The following is a 17,861-nucleotide window of genomic DNA, read 5'->3' as shown; positions in this document are numbered from 1 at the left end:
TTCACAAAATAGAAACTATTTTATCTACCTTTTTGTTGTTTGGTCATTTTATTTTTTCATTTCATAGTGGTCCCATTCTCTGGATTTTACTTCCCTCTCTGTCTTCTCAACTCATTTGCCAGGATCATCTCTCTATCTGACATTTCTTCTCTCTCCATATCCATCATCCATCTTCTGTCTATGTCACTATATTTCCTTGTTCAGTATCTCCCGTGTTCATATTCCTACATTCCATCACCCCTCTGTGTCCCTATGCCCCCCATGACCAGCATCTCCCTTCTGTGCTCCTATTCTTCCCCATGTCTAGTATCTTTTTTCTGTGTCCAGCATTGTCTCTCTATTCCCATATTTCCCCACCCCACCCTCCATGTCAGGTATTGATGTATGGGGATGACATATGGACACAGAGGGGCATCTCCCATTTGACACCTTCTTCCTTCATCCCCTGGCCTGACATCACTCTCTCTTCCCTCCAGTCCCCTTCTCTGCAGGTCCAACACCCTTTATCCCTTTCCTCCTGCCTCCTCCGCTATAGGTTCAGCAACTCTTTCCCTCCTCTGCAGGTCCAGCACATCTGTCCTCTCCTTCCAGCCCCCTCATCTTTCCCTTCCCTCCAGCCCCTTCCTCTGCAGGTCCAACCCCTCTCTTCATTCCCTCCAGCCCCCTCCTTTGCAAATTCAGCCCCTCTCTCCTCTCCCTCCAGTCCTCCACAGGTCAGGCACCTATCTCCTCTCCCTCCACCCCCACCTCGCAGGCACAGCACCTCTGTCCCTTCAAGCACCAGCCCCCCACGCATGCCCCACTTAAGCTGCTCTTTATTAGTTCTCCTCATCTACAGGTCTAGCATCTCTATTCCCATTCTTTCCATGTCACCACAGGGCTCCAGAATTGAACACAATATTCTAAATGAGGTCTCATCAGAGACTTATACAATGGCACTATCACCTCTTTTTTTCCTACTGGCTATTCCTGTCATATATTCACCTGAGCATTCTTCTAGCTTTGACTATCACCTTTTCTATCTGTTTTGCTACTTCAAGATTATTAGATACGATCACTTGCAAGTCCCGTTCTTTTATACATAGAAGTACTTCACCACTATATTTTGTACTTATTGAAAGAGTGAAAAATTGGTTCACTTTTACGTGTTATACACCACTCAGAATTTTGTAGACCTCGATCTTATCCCCCCTCAGCCATGTATTTTCCATTAGTTTACTCACCATTAAGGTCAGGCCTGTAATTCCCAGCCTACTTCTTACCTTGTGTAAAGGGACCATATCCACCCTTCTTCAGTCTTCCAGGACCATTCCAGACTCTAAAGAAGCATTGAAATAGTCAGACAATGGAGCTGTCAGAACCTCGCCATGTTTCTTGAGTACCCTCAAATGTATCCTATCAGGCCCCATCATTTTGTCTGTTTTTAGTTTAGCTAGATCCTCATGAACAAAGTTTTCTGAGAATTTGTCCATTCCCATTAGCATTTGCTTTCTGTGGCCCTACTCCATGAATACAGAACAGAAATAATTGTTAAACAATTCAGATTTATCCTTATTAGCTTCTTATTAGCTTATTAGACATTTTGACACTTCCTCCTATTACTTACATATCTAATAACATAGTAACATAGTAGATGACTGCAGATAACGACACGAATGGTCCATCCAGTCTGCCCAACCTGATTCAATTTAAATTTTTTATTTTTTTCTTCTTAGCTATTTCTGGGCAAGAATCCAAAGCTCTACCTGGTACTTTGCTTGGGTTCCAACTGCCGAAATCTCCGTTAAAACCTACTCCAGCCCATCTACACCCTCCCAGCCACTGAAGCCCTCCCCAGCCCATTCCCCACCAAACGGCCATACATAGTGTGACAGAAGCCGGTACCTGTATTTGCCGTAACCCGGCCTCTGCTCACCCGAGCGCAACTCCGACGTGCTTCCGATGAAGGAAGGAAGTCCTGCTGGAATATCTTTTCTTGTCAGGAAGCAAAATAGCAAAAATAAACAAATCAGTTCACTTGTTCAAAGTTCCTTTATTCCTTGAACCGAAGTTGGGAGCAACGTCTCCCTTAAGCATTCATAAAAACCCCAAAGTCCAAATAGAATGCTGCACACAGATAACCAAAAATAAAGTCTGGAGTGGACCCACTGGAATGGGTTGCCACTGCTACCTTCAATCAGGCAATTAAGGTAAGTATCATTTACATCCAAAAATAGCAAACAGAACTGTAGTGGGCTTGTCTTTACCTTAGGGAAGATAAAGCAACCTTACACACTCTCACTCAAGTTCTGGGCCTCTAAGCTCAGCAAGTTTAAAGCTGGGCTGAATCCAACAGAGAAACTGTTGGTGGGGGAGGGGAGTAAAGGAATTCACTTATTACTTTTCTGAAGTATCAGAATGCCAATAATGGCCCCACTATCCCGACCTGGATCTTAAGTGAATTCTCCCCAAAAGTTATGACATTTACTTCCCTCACAGTCACAGAAATGCATCCCCAATTCAGGCCACTTGAGTTACAAAACAACAATAAAAAAAAACGTTTTTTTTTTTTTTTCCCAGCACAAGTCCCTGCACTTTCTCACACACAGCACAACTGCACAACAGGGTTCTAATAAACAGAGAACGGCTCCAAACCTTCAGACCTGCCACTTATCTTTATTGCATGAGCGTATCTTCAGGCAGTCCAAGGCTCTCTACCCATTCCATGGGTTCAGGTGGGGCTGGCTGGTTGGCAACAAGGTCAGTGTCAGTTTCCATCATGGTCACATCCTCACAGTCAGGAATATAGTCAGGAGAGACCCTTCCCTGAGCTGGCTCAGGGCCAACTAACTTTCCTCTCCTCAGAGCAGCCTCTATATTGTTCAAACGAACACACCCTGCTCTCTGAGGGGGAGGAGTTACCTGCCTTGATTGCTTAGCTTGTTTTACATTTCTCACCATGGGCCTCAGCTGGGAGTGAACAGGAGGAGGGAGGTCCCTCTCAGGCTCTTCTGAGCTGTTCTGCTCTCCTTCCTCTACTCCCTGCAGTTCAGCCTGCTTCCAGTTAAAGGGAAATGTACCTTTTTTTTCCTGGGACTAGTCACAATCCTATCCCCGTGGTTAGCTCGCTGAATGGCTGTATAAGGTTTAGCCACCGGCAGCTCTGGAATGAGCGGAGCCACTGGGGACGGATTGTGACATACCCTCACCCTTAAGGATTGATTGTCCCTATTTTCCCGGGGCAACTCACTATCCTCTTGCATACGAGACAGAGTGTCCACATTCACACTTAACTTGCCAGGGCGATGCAAAACCTTGAACCTAAACGTTTGCAGTGCCAAGTACCATCGTGTTAGCCTTGCGTTGTTATTTCGCATAGTGTTCAGCCACTTCAGGGCTGCGTGGTCGGTCACTAAGGTAAATTCTCTTTCCTGCAAGTAGTGTTCAAGGGTTTGCATAGCCCATTTGGCTGCCAGACATTCCAACTCCACCGTGGCATAACTCCTTTCGTTAGGATGTAACTTGCGGCTGAGGAAGAGGACTGGATGTTCTACCCCTTGAACCTCTTGGCTTAATATCGCCCCCAACCCTGTTCCCGACGCATCGGTTTGTAAAATTAACGGTCGCTTAAAGTCAATTGCTATGAGCACCGGGTTAGTGCACAAAGCTTCCTTTAACTCGGTTAAGGCCTGCCTTCCCTCCTCCTTCCAACGTAAGGTGTCCGGACTATTTTTTTTTAGCATGTCCGTGAGGACTGCGGCCTTGGTAGAGAATGCTGGAATAAACCTGCGGTAGTACCCGAGGAGACCCAAAAACCCCCTCAACTGTTTTTTGGAGCTAGGGATGGGGTATTCCTTTATGCAGTGTACCTTGTCCACTAAAGGCTTAATTTGCCCTCGGCCTACCACGTACCCTAGGTATTTTACCTCCTTTTGCCCTAGATAGCATTTTTTTGGGTTGATTGTAAACCCTGCCTTTCTTAGGGCCTCCAGTATCGCTTGCACATGCACCAGATGTTGGGCCCAATCCTTAGAGAAAATCACAATGTCGTCAAGGTACGCCTCTGCGTAACTATGATGCCCCCTTAGGACCTCCGTGATTCCTCTTTGGCAAGTTGCGGCTGCCCCATGAAGGCCGAAGGGCATGCGCCTGAATTGGTACAGCCCGTGGGGTGTACTAAAGGCTGTCTTTGGTCTGGCCGATGGGGATAGCGGGATTTGCCAATACCCTTTCGTTAGGTCTAACGTGGAGAGAAATTGGGCCTGACCCAACCGATCCAAGAGGTCATCCACCCGGGGCATGGGGAAGGCATCAAATTGCGAGACCTCGTTTAACTGACGGAAGTCGATGCAAAACCTGGGGGTGCCATCAGCCTTTGGAACAATAACAATCGGGCTGCTCCAAGGACTTTGGGATGGTTCGATCACCCCCAGTGTTAGCATCTCCTCCACCAGCTTGTGAACCAGTTCTTTCTTTCCCTCTGTGAGTCTATAAGGCTTCACCCGGATGACCTTCCCTGGTGTGGTGATTATCTCATGAGTGACCACTTCAGTCCGCCCCGGGATTGGCGAGAATACATCCCCAAAAGCCTGCACCAAAGCCTCCAACTGTCTGGCCTGACTGGTGGACAATTCAGTCCCAATATTGACCCCTTCATTCTGGTCCATGTCCGCTATTTGTGGGCCCAGGTCGTCGTCGGGTTTCTGCTCCGCTATCATGGTTAATATTTCCCTATCCCTCCAGGGCTTTAAGAGATTTATGTGGAAAGTCTGAACGCGGTTTGCCTCATCCCTGACCTTATAGTCCACTTCATTCACTCTCTCTATCACCGTGGAGGGTCCCTTCCATTCTGCTAGGAATTTATGAGGGTCCGTGGGTATCAGAACCAGGACCTTATCCCCTATGTTCAAGTGACGAACCCGAGTCCCCTTATCGTAATACTTTCTTTGTTTTTCTTGACTCCACTCCAAATTATGTTTGCCCACCTGGGCCACCTGTTCTAATTTTTTCCTTAGCTGGGCTAAGTAGGACACTACATTCATATCCTCGCTTCCTTGGGAGCCCCACTGATCCTTAACCACATCCAATATTCCCCTAGGGACTCTCCCAAACATCATCTCAAAAGGGCTTACCCCCAAGGAATCTTGCACTCTCTCACGCGCGGCAAACAAAACTAAGGGCAGAAAAAGATCCCAATCTCGCTTTTCGGAGCCCACCACCTTTTTAATCATTTGCTTTAATGTCTGATTGAACCTTTCCACCATCCCGTTAGCCTGGGGATGATAAGCAGTCGTTCTAAGGTGGCGGATCCCGAACCCTTGCCAAAATTTCTCCATCTCTTTTGACAGGAAATTGCTCCCTTGGTCCGTTAAGACCTCCCGGGGGAACCCCATCATACAAAAGAGGTTCATCAACTCCCTCATAAGTATTGAGGACGTTGTTTTCCGTAACGGGAAGGCCCAGGGATACCGAGTGGCCACGTCCATTATCACCAAAATGTAGCTGTATCCCCTTGGAGTCCTCTCCAATGGACCCACAATATCCATAGCCACCCGGGCCCAGGGTTCTCCTATTCTGGGTATAGGTATTAACGGGGCCTTAGCTGGTCTATTCAATGAGAGCTTTTGACAGGTGGGACAAGATTTGCAAAAACTTGCTACATCCTGACCGAGGCCTGGCCAAAAAAATCTTTGGGAGACCTGAGTTTCCGTGGACTCCGTTCCTTTGTGCCCAGAAAGCGGATGATCGTGTGCTGTTTCCACTATTATCCTCCGGAACCCTTGAGGAATTACTAGCTGTTCCGTGTTGCAGTTAGAGTCCTTCCCCAATGTGAGTTTATACAATAACCCTTGTTTTACCTTAAAGCCCACTGGGGACCTAGGGGTTTGGGAAGCTTGTTTCCAGAACTCTGCCAGAGAGGCATCCGCTTTCTGCTCGGCGGCGAAAGTAGGAAATGCCTGTGTCACCTCCTTGGGTAACCAGGGAATATCCTTGCCTGTGCTAACCTGTTTCATAGCCTGGCTCCGTTGCTGCCTCTGTCTGCGGTTCTGTGCCCTAGAGCTTCGGTTCGGCCTTTGGGTTGCCTCCCCTATTACCTCCCCCCTAAAGGGAAATATATTCCCCAGTTCCTCCTCTCCGGCTGAAGAAAGGGGTCCCTGGGATCGAGTGTTCACTAGGCTTTGTTTAGGTTTGAGATACCCCTCTAAACCCTTCCAATCCCGACCCAATATGAGGTCGTAGGGTGCGCCGGGTACTATGGCTATCTTGACCCTGTCTACCTTATCCTTATTCAATATGGTCGTGGTACGGAGAGGATACCTTACCCTGTCTCCATGTACGCACTTAATAACCACAGATTCTTCCCCCTTATGCTCGGCTTCAGAGGGAAACAATTTCCTATAACATGGGGTAGACATCATGGATTGATCCGCTCCTGTGTCTACCAGAGCCTCCACCATTCTCCCGGCAACTGAGACTGTAGCTCTATAAGCCTCCGGAACCTGGGTATGTGTTCCTAGCGTTACCATCAGCTCTCTTTTAGGGTTGCAGAACTTCTGGGTATGCCCTATTTTCCCACAACGATAGCACCTCTGGGTTTTCTCAGGGACAGGCTCCTTCGCCCTAGGGTACCCTGTAGTTTTCCTAGGTGGGTCCTGACCTCGGCTGTCCTTAGCTTTTCCCAGGCCTGGTAGGGTGGTTGTCTTTCCCTCCTCATAGGCGCCTTGGGCGTCCAAATAGGCTTCTGCTACCTCTAAGGTCTGGGCTAAGGTTTTGCAGCCCTGTTTCTGCACCCAGCCCCTCAAATTCTTGGGAGCGGATTGCAGAAACTGCTCCCTGATCACCTCTAATACAATAGCCCGGGCATCCCCAAGCCATGGACTAAGCCACCTCTCAGCCAACTTAGACAGTTTTTGAGCAAGTGCCTTAGGCCTTTCCTTATCCTGCATAAGGGTTGCTCTAAACCGCTGGCGGTAATGCTCTTGAGTGTAGCCTAAGTACTCCAATATATGTGTCTTTACAGCTTGATAATTGTTAGCTACCTCAGGGGCTAGTGTCTGATAAGCAGACAGGGTTTCTCCTGCAAGGCATGGGAGTAGCCTTACAGCCCACTGACCCTGAGGCCAACCAGCAGCAGTAGCTACCCTCTCGAACGCGGATAGGAATTCATCCGGCGCATCCGCTGGTGTGATCTTACACAGATTTAGCGTGGCTAGAGGGTTAGCTGCTCCTGAGGGTTGTGGCAAATTACTATGTCCAGGCTCACTGCCTGCAGATGTCGATGGGTTCTGCAAAATTCTAGACAGTACTTGCGTTTGCTCCCCCATCGCTAGCACCATCTCGTCGTGTTGCCGCCGAGATAATTCCTGAGACCGGTACCATAACTCCTGGTTGGTCTTTAGCACTGCTTGTAAGTCCTCACTTTGCTTCTGGCGTTCCGCCGTCAAGAACGCTATCAGCTGTTGCTGGTCCATCTTGCTGATTAACCTACAAGAAACAAAGCGAGAGAGACCAACCCAAGTGCGGTACCACTATATGAGTGTAGTCAAACTCCCTCACCCCCCTGGTCAAGCCTCTTACCAGAGCACAAGGTGAGTCTTTGCCTTTTGTTTGTAGGCCTCCTTGGCCCCCAGTCGTATAGCTGCGTTTCTGTCCTCTTATATCGATCCTCAGCCTCCTCCGACTCTGGTTCCTCACTGGTGCATCTGGGTCAGCCAAGCCACTTGCTTCCTCTGCACCCCGGTCGGAAGACTTCCGGAACTCCGCTCTGCTCAGACTGGAACCAATACAACAAACTAAAATAACAAGCTAAAACAACAAATTATTCACAAGTCCAAAAACTTTTTTTTTTTTTTTTTCCCAAACAAAAAAAATATTTTTTTTTTCTCCAATTCTCACAATGTCCAGCAGGAGGCGCTTATCCCACTCCTGATACCATATGTGACAGAAGCCGGTACCTGTATTTGCCGTAACCCGGCCTCTGCTCACCCGAGCGCAACTCCGACGTGCTTCCGATGAAGGAAGGAAGTCCTGCTGGAATATCTTTTCTTGTCAGGAAGCAAAATAGCAAAAATAAACAAATCAGTTCACTTGTTCAAAGTTCCTTTATTCCTTGAACCGAAGTTGGGAGCAACGTCTCCCTTAAGCATTCATAAAAACCCCAAAGTCCAAATAGAATGCTGCACACAGATAACCAAAAATAAAGTCTGGAGTGGACCCACTGGAATGGGTTGCCACTGCTACCTTCAATCAGGCAATTAAGGTAAGTATCATTTACATCCAAAAATAGCAAACAGAACTGTAGTGGGCTTGTCTTTACCTTAGGGAAGATAAAGCAACCTTACACACTCTCACTCAAGTTCTGGGCCTCTAAGCTCAGCAAGTTTAAAGCTGGGCTGAATCCAACAGAGAAACTGTTGGTGGGGGAGGGGAGTAAAGGAATTCACTTATTACTTTTCTGAAGTATCAGAATGCCAATAATGGCCCCACTATCCCGACCTGGATCTTAAGTGAATTCTCCCCAAAAGTTATGACATTTACTTCCCTCACAGTCACAGAAATGCATCCCCAATTCAGGCCACTTGAGTTACAAAACAACAATAAAAAAAAAACGTTTTTTTTTTTTTTTCCCAGCACAAGTCCCTGCACTTTCTCACACACAGCACAACTGCACAACAGGGTTCTAATAAACAGAGAACGGCTCCAAACCTTCAGACCTGCCACTTATCTTTATTGCATGAGCGTATCTTCAGGCAGTCCAAGGCTCTCTACCCATTCCATGGGTTCAGGTGGGGCTGGCTGGTTGGCAACAAGGTCAGTGTCAGTTTCCATCATGGTCACATCCTCACAGTCAGGAATATAGTCAGGAGAGACCCTTCCCTGAGCTGGCTCAGGGCCAACTAACTTTCCTCTCCTCAGAGCAGCCTCTATATTGTTCAAACGAACACACCCTGCTCTCTGAGGGGGAGGAGTTACCTGCCTTGATTGCTTAGCTTGTTTTACATTTCTCACCATGGGCCTCAGCTGGGAGTGAACAGGAGGAGGGAGGTCCCTCTCAGGCTCTTCTGAGCTGTTCTGCTCTCCTTCCTCTACTCCCTGCAGTTCAGCCTGCTTCCAGTTAAAGGGAAATGTACCTTTTTTCCTGGGACTAGTCACAATCCTATCCCCGTGGTTAGCTCGCTGAATGGCTGTATAAGGTTTAGCCACCGGCAGCTCTGGAATGAGCGGAGCCACTGGGGACGGATTGTGACAATAGACACAGACCGTGCAAGTCTGCACGGTATTGGTCTTAGTTCAATATTTAATATTATTTTCTGATTCTAATTATGTCCTAATAAACGTCTTGTCTAAACTTCTTGTCCCCAATTTTTACCATATTGGCTAACTTTTTTTTCCTATTTGCATCTTTGCTTTTCTGACAGGTTTTAAAACCACCCATTGCTTTTTTGAAGTATTTTTGCTTGTCTTCCTCTTTCTGTAATACCTGTCAATTTATCAGAATAATCAGAAGGAACCGTATATGCTGGGAGGTGAGAGACTGATATGCACGGACAGGGAGAGGGACCTTAGAGTGATAGTGTCCGAAGATCTACAGGCGAAAAAACAGTGTGACAAGGCAGTGGCTGCAGCCAGAAGGATGCTGGACTGTATAAAGAGAGGCTTAGCCAGTAGAAGGAAGAAGGTGTTGATGCCCCTGTACTCCAAGTGAGGCCCCACTTGGAGTATTGTGTTCATTTTTGGAGACCGTATCAGGCGAAGGACATAAGAAGACTTGAAGACTGACTGACGTCAGAGAAGGGCGGGACCGCGGCAGAGAGAAAAGAGCTCCTAAGCCGTATGTCAGCTTGCAAAGATCGCTAGTATCAGCGATCTTATTGCAGGCTGCTGAAATTAGGAGAATTGATTCCGGAGGCCAGGGGGAACACGCAGGCCTTCCAAGGGGGGGGGTTTGTATAGTCCTTCGGGGGGGAGGGTTCGGCCTTCCATGGAAGGTAGAACCTTCAGGGGGGGTACAGGCCTTCAGAGGAGACAGGCAGGCCTTTAGGGGTGGAGTGTAGGCCTTCAGGGGTGGGTTGTAGATCTTCAGGGGGGGACATGCAGGCCTTCAAGGGGGGGACAGGCATGCAGGCCTTCAGGGTGAGGGGTGGGACAGGCCTTCAGGGGGGATAGGCAGGCAGGCCTTCGGGGGGATGCAGGCCTTCAGGGGGAGGTGCAGGCCTTCAGGGGGGGACAAACCTTCAAGGGGGGACCTGCAAGCAGGCCTTCAGGGTGGGGGGTGGGACAGGACTTCAGGGGGGACAGGCAGGCAGACCTTCAGGGGGATGCAGGCCTATAAGGGGGGGACAGGCCTTCAAGGGGGGACAGGCCTTCAGGGGGGACAGGCAGGCCTTTAGGGGTGGGGTGCAGGCCTTTAGGGGGGAGGTGCAGGCCTTCAGGGGGGACAGACCAGAGGAGAGGGGCCCTGGTATAGAAGTACATGGAGGGAGGGAGGGAGAGAAAGAAGGGGGATTCAAAGATATGTGCATATGCTGGACTTTAGGGGTGGAAGAAAAATGGGTCTGAAAATAGAGGAGAGGAAGAGGGATGATGGACAATAGGATTTAGGGAGGGAAGGAACAGAAAGGGAGAGAAGTTGGACACAAGGGATGGTGTGGGGGGGGGATAGAGATACTGGATAGAAAGGTAGTTGGGAAAAGAAAGGGAGAGATGGTGGACCTTGGGGTGGGGGGAGAGATGCTGGATGAAATGGTAGTTAAGAAAAGGTGGATCTGTGGATGGAGACGAAAAAAAAAGAAAGATGCCAGACGTCCGGGGGAGGGAAGGGAAAATGGAAGGGGAGGACTGAGATGGCAGATGGATGGTTAGCACGGAGAAAGAAGAAAGAAGGAGACCCTGTCAAGCAAGTTATCAGAAGACAACCAGAGTCTGGGACCAACAAGATTTGACTAATGACAGGACAACAAAAGGTAGAAAAACTAATATTTTCCATTTTGTGATTACAATATGTCAGATTTGAAACGTGTATCCTGCCAGAGCTGGTGTTAGACCGCAATCGTGAGCTAGGATTTAACAGAGAGAGGAAAAGTTTTTTTTTTGTTTATTTTGTTTACACCACAGCGCCAATGTGGTTCAGAGAAGGCAAAAGGGGTGAAGAGGCTATAAAATAAACCCACCAGGATGTTTGAAAAAAACACCCAATTGGGCAGGAAAATCGAATTGAATCGAAAAACCAATCCAATAGGCTGAATTGAATCAAATCGAAAATTTTTTTTCTGAATTTGGCAGCACTACTGGGTAGAACTTTGGATTCTTGCCCAAAAATACCTAAGAAGGAAAAAAAAAAAAGAATTTAAATTGAATCAGGTTGGGCAGACTGGACGGACCATTCTGGTCTTTATCTGCCGTCATCTACTATGTTACTATGTTTATGAAGGCTAACCTTTTTTTCCCTTAACTTTTCAGCTACTACATTTGAAAACCAAAACAGCCTTCTTTTCCTCTTACTTTTATGTACTTTTCTAACAAAAGTTTGTTGTCTTTGAAATAGATCCTTTCAGTTTTGCCCAATGCTGTTCTATTTCCTTCATCTGTTCTCATCCAACTAATTCCTCCTTGAAGTATTCCCCATCTTGACAAAATTAGTTATTTTGAAGTCTAGAACATGTGGAGGAACATAATCAAAAGAAACGTCTTAAGTCCAATTTGGATGTATGTCGCAGTGGTAAAATGTCCATTCTCGAAAAATACATCTAGAATATTTTTTTCCAAAAAATGTCTATCTGGACATCCAGGCCATTGATCGTCCAGACCACCAGTATGTCTATCTTTATACCATATTTTCAACCAAAAATTAATCTACAGTATCCCAAATGCCCAGAACAAGACCATTTTGACATGGGAGTGGCTAGCATTGTGATAGACTGGCCACCCAGACATGGCAACAGAGCAGTGGGGCACCTTAAAGGGCACTGCTGTGAACTTCACAAAAAGGGTGCCACATAAAACTCTTACCAGAACTCCCTTATAGGATATGGTGAGCCCCCCAAAAAACACTATACCTACCTGTCTACAACCCCAATAGCCCTTATGGCTGCATGTGGCACCTATATGGCAGTACAGCGTGCCAGACTTTAAGAATAAATGGGATACCCATGTGGGATCCCTACGAGGGTCAAGATAAGGAAATTGGGTCATTAGGGCATAGACAGGGGGTGGGTAAGCAGAGTGGGCAGACTTGATGGGCTGTAGCCCTTTTCTGCCGTCATCTTCTATGTTTCTATGTTTACAGTAGGGTTTTGGTGGGCTCACCATGAATGTAGTGGTTAGAGTAGCTTATGGGCTTGGGCCCTCCTCTCTATGGTTCACTATCTCTCCCCCCCCCCCCCCCAGGCTATTTAAGACACCTGTATGCAGCTCTACTAGGTTTTCCTATAGCAGGTGCTGATGTTCCAGAGACAGGTATGTATATTTTTATACTGATATTTGTGGTGGTGTAAGGGGGTTAGTGATCACTGGGGGAGTGTGTGGGGGTCTTTACAATGTCTCTGCAGTGGTTATCTGATCACTTTGGATACTTTTGGGGTACTTATACCTGCTTTTATATTGTCTAACTCACAAAGTATACGTTTTGTCCAGGAAGTCTTGTGAAACATTCAGTTATCCCTACAGGATGACTAAGTCTAGGTCGGTCCACATCCTGCCCAAATACCATCCTAACCACTCCTTCAGGTACACCCCTTTTAGCTCTGGGCGCACAGTGGCATTCAGACACCTATAAAGTCCCTGGATACATCCAGAAAGTCGGTTTGATTATCGGCACTTGGACAACCTGTATTATAGGTCGTCTAAGTGCTGACTGGGGTGGGTTTTTAGATGTGTTTAAGTTTCGATTATGAGCCCCTTAGTCTTGAATAAGCTCTCTCCTCCTGTGTCTTAATATTGAACTTGTTACGCCCTCTTGCCTTTGCATGGTTTGTTAAATGCATATCGCCAGCATTGTGAAATGGAGAATTATACGTTTATGCAAGAGAAATGTTTAAGCACCATTTTGTGAACATATCAAATGCAAATAGGGTTTGTAAATTAAGAGCCAACAAGTCCTTGAGAGGTAGCCGTCTGTGGAGCTGGGGGTATGTTTGGGGACGGATCCCTGCTGGGGGTTGATTGTTGCCCACAGGGTAGGTCTTGCTGTAGAGCATCAGCCCTTAGATCTTAATAATGTAGCATGCCAGGTTGATTGCAGGTTGAGTTATTCTTTTACCACAGGAGTCACTAACTTCAGTACTGTGTTACTGCAGGTTAGTGATTCTCACTGTAAAATGAAATGTAGTAAAATGCCATATTGTCTATGGCTTAGTTAATCCACTTCCCTCTAAATTTTGTGCCTTGGGCAATTGTGCCAGTTAGTTGTCCATTCAGAGATGGCCAATTTTAAAAAAGACAAAAGTAGCCACCTCCCTAAATTTAAATGGTTAAGTCTTTTGAAAATCATTCAGCATATATTCCTCAACTACAAAAGCTATATTACTGCTTTTATCACAGTCCCTGCTCTGGAGAGGTTGTTAAATGTAGCACTAACACAGCATAACGTTTGAGTCATTTAATCCAATTGATTTAGGAGGCATGGGGTTAGTCAGGAAACCAGGGTTCACATGCCACTTTCCTTATTGACATGTTACAGATCTTTGGGCCTGATATTCAAAGGAATTATATTTCTGACTTTTGGAACCTTTCAATAAGTTGTGATAAGTGTTAGCCTAAAATGGCTTACCGCAATAAGTTCCAACCTAGTGCATGCTACTCGTCTGCTAAAACTATTTTAACATTTTTTTCTGGAGGGGCTTATCAGGGGGTGGAGAGTAGGCATTCCTATGATAATCAACATATCCACATTACCACGAGCTAACTGGTTAACACAGAAATAACTCATGAGGCCTTAGGGCCAGATTCTGTAACGGGCACCTATAAATATGGCACCTATCACATGTCTTAGGTGCACTCTTAGGTGCCTATTATATAATCTTGCTTAGCAGTGCCTATGTATCTATGATAGCATTGAGTATTGTTATTTGACGTTTGTACTGTAATGTTTCTTTATTATCTTTTATATAAACATTTGATTCAAGTTTTAATGCATTGTATTGTATTATATGCAAATTTTAATAAAAATTATTTAACTTAAAAAAAGAGTGATCCTACTCCAATAATTTTCTGACCTTTAACTAGCTTTATAAAATAAGGTCATGAACTGCAAATTATTTTATTTTATTCTATTCTTATTTATTTATATTCTGCAATATTCTCACAATAGCTTCCAAGTGGATAACAATTCACTCTCTCCTCAAAAATGGATTTCCTGTCCTATTAACCCTCTTTCTTCCTCCCCTCTTAAAGTCAATCTATTTGTACCTTTGCTTAATCTTTGTAAACCGCATAGAACTTCACGGTATTGCGGTATATAAGCTGTTATTATTATTATTAATTATGCTTAGTTATCACCAATTAAGTGATAGCCAAGGATCAATTAAGTAATTAAGTTACCCATATAAGTGTTTCTATTCTATAACTATTTGCTATTTGCTATAACTATTTGCTATTTAGAGAATTAGAATAAATCTAATGAAATCATGCTGAGTACTTATTTCTATAGAAATACAGATAAACCAAACCAAAAGAAAAAAAAAAATGTAAGAAAGGCATTCAGGATCTGTACCAGGATCTGTATTTGGTTGTTAACATTCATCAGACTAAAAATGTCTCCTATACTTTCCATTTTTGCTTTGCGAGTACCAATTGTAATTGTTATTTTCAGGTATCCTTGAGCCACGAATGCACTCGTGCCAATATGAAATTGATGTACTGCTCACTCTGCCGAGGAATGCCCCTCCTTAAGCCATGCACCAACTATTGCCGAAATGTGCTGAAGGGCTGCCTTGCAAACCAAGCAGATCTAGATACTGAATGGAAGAACCTTATTGGTAAGAGTTATGACAACTACTTTACTGAACCAAAATTCTCTTTGGCCAGTAGGTAGATCAACATTAAAATGATTCAGAAGAGTTTATGTGCATTTTTTAAACTCCATAATAAAATTTGCATAAATTGCCAAATGCATAATAGGAAATTTAAAAAATGTCTTCATCCAGACAAAGAAAACAAATCCACATCACTGGGATTATGTGGATTTAAAAAAAATAACACTGGCTTTTACAACACTGCGTAAAAGTTTCTACCACGGGCTGATGAGGTAAATGCTCTGACGTTCATAGACTTCCTAAGAGCGTCAGAGCATTTACCTCACTGGCCCACGGTAGAAGCCTCTACTGCGGTTTTGTAAAAGGAGCCCTAAGTATTCAGCAGACTTAAGGCCCCTTTTACAAAGCCAAGATAAGCGATTCTCCCATGGCAAATGTACCAAAGCCCATAGGAACTGAATGGGCTTTGGTGCATTTGCCACAGGGGAATCACTACCATGGTTTTGTAAAAAGGGCCCTTAACCACATATTGAATCTAACTGGATAGCTGTAGGCCTGCAATCTGTGTGGCCTGATGCAGTCATTTAGGTTTAACCAATCACAGTGGCAGGATAACTGTAACTGCACTATATGGCAAATTTATAAGAGGGGGGGGAGGGACTGGGACTTATATACCGCCTTTATGTAGTTTTACAACCACACTCAAAGTGTTTTACACATTTCAAGAATTTTCCCTTTCTGTCCCGGTGGGCTCACAATCTAGCTAGTGTACCTGGGGCAGTGAAGGATTATGTGACTTGCTCAGGGTCACAAGGAACAGCTTAAGCTTATGTGGTTAAGTGCTACAAATTCTAATGCTATGCCCACTACACAATATTTGCCATCCCATGTCTACCCCGTTAGGTTCTATCATGTTACATATCATACTGTTATGACATACTACCTTAGCCACACTTATATATCTACCATATTTTGTTTGCCATGCTATGCTTGTATATATAATACTATGATTGCCATGCTATGTTAGCCACACTATGTTTGTCATGTTATGCTTTTGCCATGCTTTGTTGGCAATGTTTTGCCATCTCTGCCAGGCAATGACCTGCCATGCCTGTTTGCCATCACCTTGTATAAACACACTTCAATATATATGTAAACTTGTAACCTGGTCTGAGCTCTCCTGGGATGGTGGGATATAAAACCATAAATCAATCAATCCCTGAAGCATCTCAAGCAGACGTTCAACTTTTATGTCCACTGCCAGCTATATTCTTGGATATTCAGTCTGGGAACACCAGCAACGAATACCTAGTTCTAGGTTGGCCTCTTAAGCTTGTGTAGTTGAGTGCAATATTCAGCCCTTGACCACATAAGCTGAATTGCTTAAAGGTAAGACTGATATTTATGTGGCCCAATTTAAATGGATTTCTTATGCGCCAAAAGGCTGAATATTGGCCCTTAACAGCATAAGGGCCAGTTCTACCTCCAGAGCACCCACAAGTTAGCCGGTTTTGACACAGCCATTAACTGTAAATATTCATCAGTGCCAACTGGTTAAATACAACTGAATATTAGTGGTTAGGCGGCGCTAGGCGGTTTAAGTGGGCAGGACCCTCTCCTGCAAACTTAAACCACTTTGAATATTGGTCAATATGTTATTGTGTTAATGTGTGCTAATGTAGTTAACAGCATTATTATTAAACTAGTATTTTAGCCCGTTACATTAACGGGTGCTAGAACAGATTAGTCTGATCCAGTATGGCTATTCTTCCTATGTCTTACCTCCATATTCAGGCTCCCATTTCCCCTTTTACCTTCCCTATTTCCACCTTTTTTTATCAATTTAAAAATCTGTCCCCTTTCTCTGTCTTTCACCTCCATAGAACTCCATCTCCATTCCCCCTTTTGCCATCAACCTTCACTTATTCTTCCAGCTCCTATCTTCAACCCCTTTCTCTCACATGCCGCCTTTTTAGCCTCCAGCTTCAGTCCCTTTTCTCTCACATGTCCCCTTTTGTAGCCCCCTTCATCCCCAGCTCCCTTCTCTCACACATTCCCTTTTTATAGCCCACAACCCTAACCCCTTCTCATACTTGCTCTTCCAGCCCTCAGTTCTAGCCCCTTTCTTCTTATCACGCCTGTCTTCCTTTTCAGCCCCCAAATCCAGACCCAGACCCTTTCTCTTACAACTCACCTTTTGCAGTCCCAAGCTCCAGCCCCCTTCTCTGAACTGTCTTCTTTTAACAACCTCCTTCACCAAGTTTTTCCCCCAAGAATCCCCTTTAAAGCCTCCTCTCACATATCCCCTTTTTTCAGCCCCAGCTCCAAACCCCTTTTTAACCCCCCAGCCCCCTTCTCCCATCTTTTCCCTTTCAGCCTCCAGCCCCAGCTCCTTTTTCTCATCTGTCCCTTTTGCAGCTTCCTTCTCACACATATCCCCTTTTCTGCCTCCAGCCTCCTTCTCTTACACATCCCCATTGTCAGCTCCCAGCTCCTTTCCCAAACATGTTCCCTTTTTACAATACTGACCCCAGCTCCAGCCCCGTTCTCCCACCTACCCCCTTTTTTCAGGCTCTAGTTCCCTTCTATTTTGACCCCTTTTGCTTCTGAAGTGTGGCTTGGACCCTGGTCCATTCCCAAGAACCCCCCTTTAAAGGCTCCTTCCCTCACATGTCCCCTATTTTCAGTCCCAGCTCCAAACCCCTTTTTAGCCACCCCCCTCAGCCCCCTTCTCCCATCTTTTCCCTTTCAGCTTCCAGCCCCAGCCCCCTTTTCTCACATGTCCCTTTTACAGCCTCCTTCTCGCGCATATCCCCTTTTCTGCCCCCAGCCCCCTTCTCTTACACGGCAGTGGTTGCTTTTACTTTTCGCAGAAGGGGGGAGTTACTGGCTGCAGGCATGCAACATTGC

At 45.6% G+C, this 17,861-nt stretch overlaps 1 protein-coding gene across 1 annotated transcript in view; it reads left to right on the top strand.

Moving 5' to 3' along the window:
* The window catches only part of GPC1 (glypican 1), a 518,863-nt gene that overhangs the window by 433,450 nt on the left and 67,552 nt on the right, over window positions 1–17,861 (top strand). Inside the window, exon 4 of the mRNA XM_033958579.1 lies at window positions 14,789–14,954. Coding sequence (XP_033814470.1) covers window positions 14,789–14,954 — 166 coding nt within the window. The remainder of the gene's footprint in view (window positions 1–14,788; window positions 14,955–17,861) is intronic.

This window comes from Geotrypetes seraphini, chromosome 9, assembly GCF_902459505.1.
Source record: "Geotrypetes seraphini chromosome 9, aGeoSer1.1, whole genome shotgun sequence".
NCBI classification, from domain to species: domain Eukaryota; kingdom Metazoa; phylum Chordata; class Amphibia; order Gymnophiona; family Dermophiidae; genus Geotrypetes; species Geotrypetes seraphini.
Note: the sequence above shows the minus strand (reverse complement) of the source record. Positions and strands in the feature narration are given on the sequence as shown.